The sequence below is a fragment of the Aplysia californica genome, unplaced genomic scaffold (genome assembly GCF_000002075.1).
Source record: "Aplysia californica isolate F4 #8 unplaced genomic scaffold, AplCal3.0 scaffold00600, whole genome shotgun sequence".
NCBI lineage: Eukaryota > Metazoa > Mollusca > Gastropoda > Aplysiida > Aplysiidae > Aplysia > Aplysia californica.
The window spans coordinates 232,592-244,976 of record NW_004797870.1 but is presented as its reverse complement, the minus strand read 5'-3'; the positions used below and the strand labels follow the sequence as shown (position 1 = coordinate 244,976).

General features: G+C 37.2%; 1 protein-coding gene across 1 annotated transcript in view; it reads right to left on the bottom strand.

The window, feature by feature from the left end:
- Positions 1-234: 234 nt before the first annotated feature.
- Positions 235-12,385, bottom strand: part of LOC101853191 (tetraspanin-7) — a gene marked incomplete in the record, with an annotated part of 22,484 nt that continues 10,333 nt past the window's right edge. The window contains 3 exon segments of the mRNA XM_005107399.3: positions 235-8,221; positions 9,713-9,796; positions 9,919-10,089. Of these exon segments, the coding sequence (XP_005107456.2) occupies positions 8,150-8,221; positions 9,713-9,796; positions 9,919-10,089 (327 nt within the window).

Here is a 12,385-nt window from a genome sequence, read left to right as displayed (position 1 = left end):
ACAGTGACATTTTAGTTTTAGTAACAGTTTTACAGCACTTGCAACACAATAGGTAATGTAAGTGCCGAAGATTAGAGGTGTTACAAGAGAGTAACAAACACAAAAAAAGGAGGAGGGGAGTTAAAGACCATAGACGTTTGATAGAAAAGAAGGAGCAAACCACACCAAGGCACCCGCCAACCACCCACTGACATTTTTTTTTCTCTTGAAATCACAAAAACAACAAAGAAACAATGCTTTTCAAAATAAGGAGTTCTATTGCACATTACATGAAAAAAATAATCAAAGTAGGTTCACATGATTGAATAAAAGACAACTAAGAGGGTAACAGCATAATAAGTGGGGAATCACAAACTGGTAGTGGTAGGACGAGGGAAACCAAGACAAAGAAAAGTTCCAAATGACTAGAACAAACCACAGCTCATGCATCTGTGAGAAGGAAATCACACAAGGAAATTACACAATTGCTTTGATTTTTTAACTCCCCTTGCAACACTGTAAGGTTATTTATATTCAATACTGGGCAGGACTTCCAGATTTAATGTGTCCATCTCTGATAGGACAGAGCCAAATTGGGAAATCAAGAGGCAGGACATTTGACTCAATGTCCATTTCAGTGTTTGTCAACCTTTTTCGAGCCACCGTCCACTTCTGCCACATTCAAGAAGCTAAAATTTACATACCGCTCACCAACTACATGTATTCCCAAGCAGGGTACAAAATAATGTCAGTCACTAACTAGGTGATCCCCATCGATCACCAAAATTACCAAACCACCTACGAGTGGGCGATATCACCCAGGTTGGCTGGGAGTGTCCTATTTTCATATTTGATAGGACCAAGCCACGAGGGCAGAGAGCCTTGAAAACTCTCTAAATGAATCAAAAAAGGGGTCTGAACCCGAACAATCAGTTTCATTTCCTGGCAGAACATCAGCAACTGGGCTAACGGTGCGCAACAAACAGATAACATTAAATAATTTTTTTTTTCTCCCCAAAAATTGAGGTCCCCGAATAATATATCAAAAAGGTTGCAATACTATAGACATTTTGTCAATTTGAACAGCCAATGAGATTCTCAAAACATGACATCAACAGAGGAAAGCATGTATACAGTTTTCCAGTTTGATTTCTTCAGCCAACATTGGAAAAAAAAAGATATAAGAGTATTGTTATTTTTGATTGGCAAAACGGTGGTTTTAAAATCGCTCATTGAAAAAATTGTCACACTTTTCTTGAACAACGGCTATAATTTTTAACAACCAAACAATCACAATATTCATACGTAACAATAATGGTGGTAAACCTCAAAATAATTGTAATAATAACTTTCATGATAATAATACTAATAAAAGACTAAGGAAAAGAATGACTTTGAGTAACAATAATAATACACATAATAATAATAGTTACAAGAAGAGTAGCAATAATCATAATATCAATAACAATGACAATAACTATAATAATATAGTTATTAATTATATAAAATGACAATAATAATATAATAATAATAATAATATTAATAATAATAAAATAACAGTATTATTAAAACACTAAAACTGTTTTGAATTTGTTCAAATGTTCAGGCAACATAAAAAATAACAAAGTAGTAAAATCATCGAACCGTTATATAAATTCGCCCTTGAAAAACTAAAACCGCCGAATTACTGGCCTTCAGCATTGGTTTCTTTTGCATTCCAGCGTCGCGGCTTCTGAAAGTCCCAGCTGAGAACAGCAGCAGGTAAAAACATCACAGAGTGTGAGCAAATGACAGACAGTGCAAAAGAACAACAGAGGGTCCCCAGTCACAACACCTGGCCGTTTCGGGCCAGAAAGCAAGAAACTGTGTGGATGTGACAAATTGTCGAATGAGATTACATGAATTCTCTCCGCACAGAGATGACACTGCACTAGGACTATGCTGAAATAGCTGAAAATTTACAAAACTGCATTTGCAAATCAAAAAGACAGTTAATATTTTAGGTACTTTTGACACATTAGACAATGAAGTTTGAGAATCTGAAATGCACAATCTGATAGTAGGCCCTGCCTTTTTCATGTGATCATTCATAGAGCAGAACAGTCCTTTCAAAATGAAACTTAGATCACTAAGTAGAGCATTGAGACAGAGCCAGCCACAAAGTTTAGTTTTAGTAGAGGCTTTACGGCGCTCGCAACTGCATTAGGTCATATGAGCAGAAACAAACCAAACCTCAAAACATACACAAACCACAGATAGAATCCTTCTAATTTCACATGACAAAATGTGTACACAGCAAAAGTGAATGGAATGTGAGGAAAAGGGTGGAAGCAAAGCATGTGAGAAAATTGCAAAAATTGAATACGTTTAACGGCCCCTGCAGCATAGTGCGGTAATGTAAGCGGCAGGACTTCCGAATTTAATGTCCAACTCCTTTAATGTCCAACTCCTTTAATGTCCAACTCCTTTAATGTCCAACTCCTTAAATGTCCAACTCCTTTAATGTCCAACTCCTTTAATGTCCAACTCCTTTAATGTCCAACTCCGAAAGGACAGAGCAAAATGGCAAAATTCCTGTACAAAGGCCTTTCTCAAGGACATAATGTTGTGTTGAACCAAGTCTTAAACCCCCGAATTAGTCTCATGATAAAGAGTCCGGTAGCCTAACCTTTAGGCTTCCAGCGCCACTTGAGCAAGTAAGAGAAACTGTAATGAGGCATCAAGGAATATCTATCTGTGAATGACTAACAAACAAAGTGAAACCCAACCTTATTAAACCATTTCAGAATTTTGAGTTTTAATAATTAACTTAGATCATTTCAACATTATTTCAAGACAACCGTGCATTCAGAATACAAATTCTAAAAAGAAAGATAAAATGTCTCTGAAACTAGGACAGCTTCATCAACAAGTTGAACCCGGTCAACACTAACATTAAAGATACCCTGTACGTTATCAAATCACAGTGAAAAGTGAACAATCAAATCACAGTGAAAAGTGAACAAGTACCTGTACTTCTAGATAACAACACAATTTCCCCATAGCCCCTTGCTTGCCATCTCCTTCAACGAGAGCAGAGAATATTTTGGGTTGTTTCAGAAGTTTGCCAGAAAAAATAAAACGAATGCAAAAGTTTACAACAGCATGCAGAACTGAAGATTTCATAAAAGCTGAAAAACTCTCTTCTTTTTTAAATGTAGGTGTTTTTGTGACTCCATCCGCACAAATATGAGCTGACAAAACTGTAGGAGTAAAGAAGCAACTAGAAGTTATACGTATAAATACTGGGAGAAAAATATGCAGAAAATTGGTCGCATCAAATCAATTCGTCTTTACCGACAGGGGACGAAAAAAGCAAAGCAACATTTTCAAAAAGCAAAAATTCACAACCTTTAAAACTTGCTGTAGATTTAGAAGGACAAGAAGAAGAAACAATTTTTCTCTGACAGTTACAAAAAACCACTTCATGAAAACGATAAGAAAATGTTCTGAATTTTAAAAAAGACTTAGAAAGAAAAGATGTAGGAACTCTGATTTTTCAAAGTTGGGATTATGTTATGGCAATATGTATCATGACATGGTGAAATCAAGCACTTGTCCAATTTTGGGCATATGGAGGTATTAGTATCATCTAAAAGATTGTAAACTTGTCTTTCTTTTGATGAAAAAAAAAATACCCATCTATCCTGAATAGAAGTTGAGATATTTGCGATTGCAGGAGGTGGGCGTCGTCTGGTTTCAGAGGTAAAAATTAGTGAGAAAAAGGCCACCAAAGTTTGGTAACTTCCAAAACTTGAGTGTCTTTGGAAACTGGAAATTTACATTTTTGGTACCTTTGAATCATATTGTTTTCCAGTAAAATCCACAGCGAAATCTGCTTTTTCTACAGTTCATAAAAGGTGTTTACCAAAATAAGAAAAATTGATAAATATTATCCAGTGAGCGGAAAAAATGTCAGTGTTTTCGATTTCATTACTTTGAGGAGGGCCCGATTTCACCACGATGTCCCACATATTGATATTCCATCTATTTAAGCCTAATCTGCTTCAAAAACAATGCCAGTTGACAAACTTGAGGCCGCAAAGCGCATCATGAGGAGCACACTTTACCACGGGCTTAAAGAGAAAACAAGGCTTGTTGGGAAGCAATGGACAGGAGTTTTAACCAAGTATTAGTTCAGCCTGTTCACAGCATCACTGTGTTGTTTAGTCGTAAGAAAAATCTACCAAAGCCCAGCCAATCCTTATTACCTCTTATCAAGTTATCAAACTGTAGGTTATTGCTTGGATTTCTACTCAGTTTGGAGCTTATTTTATGTAAACAGATTAAACAAAAGCCGAGTTTCACAAAAGTTTGCGATGGCGAAAACTTGAATTACAAAACTGTTTACGTACAAAGGAAAAAATAGCCTTCCGTAAATTACGAGTTAAGCTGCAAGTATTTTCATCAACATATTATGAAAACACCTCCACTAACAGAGCTTCCCATTAACAAAATTACACGACTCACCATCCCGTTTGTTTGTTACCCGCACTACTTCATTTTATGGTAACAGCAAATGCTGGTCTATCTGTTCTTTTTCCTCTTCTATAATTGCAACTAGTTATATTTAAGTTTAAGCTTTCTCATTTTGAAAACATTCAAGCTATAATTCTTTTATCACGGCAATGCATACCACAGAAATAGTAGAATCACATCCAGCTTAAGTCACAGAAAAAAAATAAATCACAGTGTAAGATTCAGAAGTTTATTTACAGACTGACTGGAAGTAGCCAACAGAAACGGTTGTGCTCATACGACACACATGGCTTCAGAGAGTGACGTTTAAGACCGACAACCAAAATACATTTTTTTAAAAATATGTTTTACCAATTGGTCGTTTTGATTTGAAGAGAAACTTGTTGACAAAATAAAGGTCATTTGGAATTAAGTTAGGGCTTGGAGACAAAAAAAATTAGCAGAAGGAATGGAAAGCTGTAGACTTAACTTAAGCTTTTAGTAAGAGTTTTACTGCACTTGCAACACAAATAGAAGAGGTCATATAAGTATCAAAGATTAGATGTGTTAAAAGGAATAAATTGAAAAGGAAGGAGAAATAAGGACTAGAGATGTTGAACTAATCACAGCATAATACTGATTTGTCACTCGACTCTCCAAACCAACACTAAGATAGTTGGAGACCAGAGAGTATTTTTTGTAGTTTTAGTAAGAGTAAGAGTTTTACGACATTTGCAACACTCTACAGTCGGAAAATTAGAGGTTTTATAAAAAAGTAACAAAGACAAAAAAGAAGTGGGAGAGGAGTTAAGGACGACAGATGTTTTACAAGAAAGGAGGCTAAAGAACAGAACAAGGTCATGTTGATGGGGATCTTCATAAGACTCCAGTCACAGAACAGTTTCAATAATTTTATCTCCTACCTCTGGATATTTGCGATAAACACTTGTGGAAAAGATAAGGAATATATGTGATTCACAGTCACAGAACAATGCAATAAGCAAAATATTTAAGCAGACAATAACCCTGTGCTTACACGTTGTGCTAAAAAAAAGACAAATCACTGTGGAATACCCAAGTCAAAACATCTTGGAAAAGTGAATAAATCCCAGAAAGTTTGAACAACAACGATAAATTTGAAATAAAAAGTTAAGTATCTGAGACAGATCAACCGGTCATCTGTGATTTTGTTTTAATGTAGAGATATAAACTGTCAGAGACCCAACATAGGGTCAGACTAAGTAGACTTATAAGTACTGAAAAACCTAACAGTTTTGGTACCAAAAAAATAAAGAGTTAAACAAAGAGCACTAAGGGAGTCAATATAAACAACTCTTTCAGGCTTTAAGTTTTTAAGTAATATTTTGAATTATATAAAATATAGCACGGAATAAAAGCAAAGTCAATAACCAGGACCATTTATAAAATATTATATGCACCATGGAAATTTGAGACGAAAAAAAACTCACATCGGTGAAAACAGTCGCAAACCGTATCAGTCTGAAAATAGTTATTTCCAAGATTGCAGTATTCGAGTGTCAAGCGAGTCAATAATCATAATACAAACATTTTTTTTCTTCATGTTCACTCCATAAGCTTACACTAGATTCAGACATGTTGCAAAAAGGTTTTCCAAGTTGGAAGCAATCTTTTTCAGAAAAAAAACAACAAAACTTGACCTAATTTTCAGACTAAAACGGTTTGTGACTAACCATCGATATAAAAATATAACCAGAGCAAGATGGAACTTGATTCCTGGCCGACTGATGAAAAACTGGCAGTAAGTGTTAAGTAAATCAGCTGAAGAAGTTGAGAGAATTAGGAACTTTTTGTCACAATATAGATCTCCAACAAGGTAAAAATACAGTTGCATTTAATCTCTGGAATAAATCTTTGTAACATTATACTTTCTACTCAGCGGCCTTAAGATCAAGTACTCAACGACTAGATATACAACAACATATAAGTTCATCATACATATAATGAGTCTTTGCTCTATATATGGAAAAACACCAATTTATAATTTTCAATTCCTGTCAGGTAAAAGGTTGACAAAGTTAAGTAGTTTTCGAGAAGTGATTGCACTAAAGGCATCATAAAACAAAGAGCCTCAAAAATAAGCCAAGACATATTGCATTATCAATCGGGAATGCTCAACACAATCCAAAAAAGCGAGAAAAAACACTCAATCAACGAAACGACATCCCACAACACACCTCAAGGGTATAAACAAGCACTGACCCCAATATAAAGTGTGGTCCCACTAAGACAAAATCACAAGATACAATTCCAAAAGAGAACAAAGTCACCCGGCTTTAAAACCAAGCTTTCAGTGTGGAGTAATACAGTTTGGGGGATAAATCTAAAAAAAAAAAAAAAAAGCAGGAACTTACAATACCAATACATGTCCGATCAGTCATTGTGAGACTATGTTTTAATCTATCATTAAACATTTTCTGCTTTCAAGGCGCACCCTTCTAGGTATCCAACTCTAATAAAAAAACACCAACAAAATACATCTCACGGCGTAATTTTCACAGAACCTTGTCTTCCTGAAAATGTTATCTTTCACCTTGTTTCATTCATCTGCTCACACTATAGTGGATATTGGAGTGGGGAGCGGAGCACATATGGCAATGCCCGGAATGCTATTATGTTGTTCCCAGGATCAAGTAATCAAGTAAGCTCAAGCTAATGCCTACATAAACCATAAATTACCAAAATGCACAAATCTTCACCCTTTACCCATAATTCAAACACAAAAAAAAGTCATTATTTTCAAAAGTCAAGGAAGAGATTTGTGTAGATACCAAAATCTTTCCAATAACACGAGGCAATGTTTGCATCTTATTATGATGCCCAACGAGCCAGAGATGTGTGCTCGAACCACACATCTTGAACACTTCACTTCTGACTCTATATTCCTTGTAATGTAGCAGGTGACAAAAGTGGCTAAAAGGAAGCCAAATGTTTTTCAAAACCCATTTCCTGATTGGAAAATAGAAAAACAAAAACTGGAAGAAAATGTAACCAGTTAAAACGGAACATCTGTTGTGGGTTTTTTTTCTGAAGTACGAAGATAAAACCCAGGAAAACAAAAAATAAAACCTTGACAAAGCAAAAAATGATTGGGAAGGGCAGCCTGGATCCACTCATCAGTAGAAATCAAACATGGAAAAAAAAGTCATCAAAGGAAAGGAAAAACTAATACTGCCATCTAGGAGGGATGAAAGGAGAACATAATTCCTCATCAAGTTGTTCAAATGTCTTAAGACTGTAAAGCAAAATTTGTCATGAGAGAGAGAAAAAAAAACCGACCCAGTTTCATTCGTTAAAAAATTTGTATCTATGTTATGAGGTTTTTCTCGCTTCTATTTTCCCTTTTAAATATTTGAATTCCCAGAAAATATTTTTCAAGCACTTGCAATCAATACTACGGGTTACGAAACAGTAAAACATTCTTTTGAAAATTTTGGGACTAGTTAATACATCCGAACAGCTCGCCGACGAAATACTGAAAGAGGAAGTTGGCTGATGTTAAGTCGGTGTCGAGACGTTGCCAGAGTCCCCTATGAAGGAGTTCTTGTGTCAGATTTTGTCGTATAAAGCATCCTCTGCTGCTGCTACCCGACACATAGATGAGATTCTCAACACACCTCCAGCAGCGGTGAGCCTAAGCCACCTGCTCGTACTTAGCCCGGCTGATGGACTTGGCCAGGCAGAAAGCCAGTATTGCTCCGAGAACCTGAACAACAGACAAGGAAAAGAAAACTTGTTTTTGTTTTAGCAGGTATTTTATGGCACTTGCAACATGATGAGGTTGTATAAGTCTCGAAGATTAGAGGTGTTATAGAAAGAGAGCAATCAACACAAAAAAGGAGCAGAGATAAAGAAAATACACGTTTAATAGGAAAGAAAGAGTAGACCACATCAGAGCATCTGCCAACAAACCAACAATAGAAAGTATTAACAAACACCTGAATGACTGACAAGGCAAAGAAAGCTTTTGCAAGAACCTGATCGAAGGACAAGGAAAGAAAAGTCTGTACAAGAACCTGAACAACTCATGAGAAAAGGAAAGTTTTACAAGAACCTGAACGACAGACAAGGAAAGGAAAATTTAAGTTTAGTCTTAGTAAGAGTTTTACAGCACTTGCAACATAATAAGATCATATAAGTACCGGAGATTATAGGTGTAACAAGAGAGTAACAAACACAAAAAAGAAGGAGGGGAGATAAAGACAATAGACGTTTGATAGGAAAGAAGGAGCAAACCACACTAGAGCACCCGCCAAACACCCACGGAAAATTTAAACAAAAACCATAACAATAGACAAGGAAAGGAATGTATATGTGTATTGCTATTGGTACCTCAGCTTGGGTTGAGTAAGTGCTCAAGCCAAACAAAAAAACAAAACGACTGTACACATACAGTTTACTCAAGAATGTAACAGAAGACATTTCACTTATGGATATTGTGAAATCAGAAGACAACCTGTGAATTCAATACATTTATAGTAAATTATAACACACAATCAATAAGTGAATATAAACACAACACACTGAACTTTTAACAAAACAAAACCTTCAACAGATTCGACTGCATAATAAATTCTAACCTCTGAACATAATACTGACACATACATATCCTACTTATGAAAACATACATCTATTCTCAGATTTTGAACAAACTGCATTATAAAATTATGAATTTAACACATTTATTCATATAATCTTCAACCAGCATCTCTGGTGTAGCAAATACTTGTTTCACCGTCACATGCAGAACTCCTAGGCTTGTGGCTTGTGTTTCCCTGAGTGTGGGGAATTCTTATCACGTATTTCCGTCAGTCAACCTGCAGGGACATCGTATCCCCTACGCACGGGTCAGCACTGCCAGGCAACCCGTCTTCTAAATTATCTACATTGTGTCGATGGGGGCATAATTATAAACAAAAACTATATTTCAAAAAAGATATTTTTAAAAAATATATTACAACATTATTTTTCGCCCCCTCCTGCCCACCCAGCAGTAACGGATACCTTACTTCCGAGTTGGGAAAGTAAAGGCGACGTGGAAAGGAACTGGCCACCCTACCACAATATGCCGTAGGCCCAGGAAGCTGTCTCATTAACAAGTCAATCCCCAATGCCCGGATCGGATGCACGAACAACTTTACTTTTTATTACAACACACACTGTAACTAAAAGCTACAGAAGAATCCGTTAGACCAACCTGGAAAAAGGAAATACCAAGAGCCACCCCGCCGATAGGTCCCATGTTCCCGTTGATGAAGTCCACGACCAATTTGTGGCAGCCCTGAGGAGAGACCGAACAACGAAATGGTCAACAAGACATTAAAACACTTAGCCAATAGAACAAAATTTCTCAAGAGACAGGTAGCTGTTAGAATTTCTAAGAATAGGTTCGTCCGTCCTTACCTGTGTATGGATATCCCTCGTGGTGCTGTTGCCTCCAGACAGGCCAGTGTGGCGACATGCGCTCTCCTCTACACGGCAACAGGAAACCGGGACGGAGTACGGGGACGACTGTTTCTCTGCCCACGGGGATTTGAACCAGTTGGTATAGTTGTTGATGCCGCAGCAAACCAGCTGAGGAAGAGAACCAGCAGGAGATGGGTTTGGGTTTTTTTTTTATAATAAGAGTTTTGTGGCACTTGAAACACAATTAGGTCATATAAGTGCTGAAGATTAGAGGCGTTACAAAAGAGTAACAAAACTTCAAAATTAATTCCTTCCAAAAAGTGAGTTGTGATCAGCGCCTAGCAGGCAGCAGTGAAACTTACTCTGTATGAATGTGACAATTTTCTTTGTTTTCAAGAGGATTTATGTATTTTCAATAATCGTGTGCGTGTGATAAGCAAGTAGATGTGTGTGTGTGTGTGTGTGTGTGTACGTGTGTGTGTGTGTGTGTGTGTGTGTGTGTGTGTGTGTGAGTGTGTGTTTGTGTGTGTTTGGCATACATGTGTGCGTGTTATGTATTCGTGAGTGTGTTTGCGTGTGTTTGTGTGTGTGTATATGTATATGTGTGTGTGTTTGTGTGTATATGAGTGTGTGTGTGTGTGAGTGTGTGTGTGTGTCGCGTGCATGAATATTTTTCTTACATGCATTTATGTAAAGCGCCTAGAGCTGTGTTTACACGGAAGTGGGCGCTATAGAAATGATCTTCATTATTATTAAAACTTAAACTACTGAAATTAAGCGGCAAGGAGAGGAATGCAATTAAAAAGATAGGCCCGAGTTGGTACAAACTATATGTATGAAAAGATAAAAAGACATGTTCAACTTGAAGAAATTGGTATCACTTGAAAACCTACAAATTTAACTGCAAGTCGATTTTTTGCCAATATCTCCATTTGTGGATTGCAAGAAGTAATCCATTTCATCAGCACGCATCACAAATAAAATATCTAAAAACTAGCAGGGAATGATCGTAGCATTAACATCAACTGAAACTCATTCGCCTACTATATTTACACTCTACTGGAATGGAGCAATAAATCTTGAGAGATGTAAAAAATTAGAAAGTCTAGATCTATACTCTCAAAACAAAATGCGCCTCGCGAAATATCACTTCCGGCACTTCCGCTGTGAAAGACAGCTACGCAGATTTGTTTCGTTTCTCAGTGGAATAATCACAAAGGCCAAAGAAGGACTGGGACTTTTTGTCAAACATATTTTCCTAAATTCAGGAAATGAATAAATAAAAAATCGGGCTCCGTCGTGGGGACCTATCTATCTTTTTGCAGTTACTTTCCAACGTTCAACTCTGTAGCTGTCGTAGTTTTGTGGGAAAAGTGACACATGGTGACATGTGTTCAAAGATAGTAAATCCTACGATAAGATGTTGCAGTGGCCCAATTTTGTGAGGCACGTCGACTCCTAGCGCCACTAGCGGCGAGCGTGCGACAGTATGTAAACAAACACGGCGAGAGACTCGCAACGCTCTATGCTGTCTGCATTTCTGGCCAGTTTTGTTCAGCGATCGGCCGTTCTAATTCCAGAGGAAAATCCAAAGGACGAAAAATGGAAAGACAATGTATAATTGATTTTTTAATCTAGAGTCTAGATTAGAGCTAAACTAGAGAGACCAGATAGTCCAGCCTGTAAGCTTTGTTTACTCCCTGCAGCATGCATCCTTGACTAGGACCAATGCTTTGTACTCTGCACTTTGTTGTGTGAGGGTCCATTCCATTAGGTGTAGAACTAGATTCTAGATGTAAATGTTTTATAGATCTATATGTTTTCTGTGTTGTAGGTTATAATGTAATTTGTTGTTTAGCACAACACAGAGAGATCAGTATTTTGCATATCAACTTGTAACTTTTTATGACGTATGGGCCATTGACCTCGAAAGTCAATGAAGTCTAATTCAATTCAATTCTCTCTTACCACACATACTCATACACACATGTACGCATGCATGCAGGCACGCGCGTGCGCACGCACGCACGCACGCACGCACACACACACGCACACACACACACACACACGTGTGCGCGCGGGAACGAAACCGTTTCACCTCCATATTTTTTCTAACTTATTTTCATCTGATGAAAAAATTGCCTTAAAAGTGGTTCGACGTGATTTATAACACTTAAATCTCAGCCAGCAGCACACACTGCACCTCAAGCATAATATCATTCCGTCTATGATGATGAGCTGGTTGCAGCTGTGTAGTCAAGGAAAATTGAAAGCACCTAACGAAGGTCCAATGAGTGCATAGGTGACTGTGTCACTGGGGAAAGTGTCGTAAACCTTCACCCCGTTGTCAAGGCTAGGAGAGTGTGAGCCCTTAGAAAAGAGAGAGCGAATTAATAAGACATATAGATTTAGATCAATAGATCTACTTCTACGTTGTACTCTCTCTCTCTCTCTCTCTCTCTCT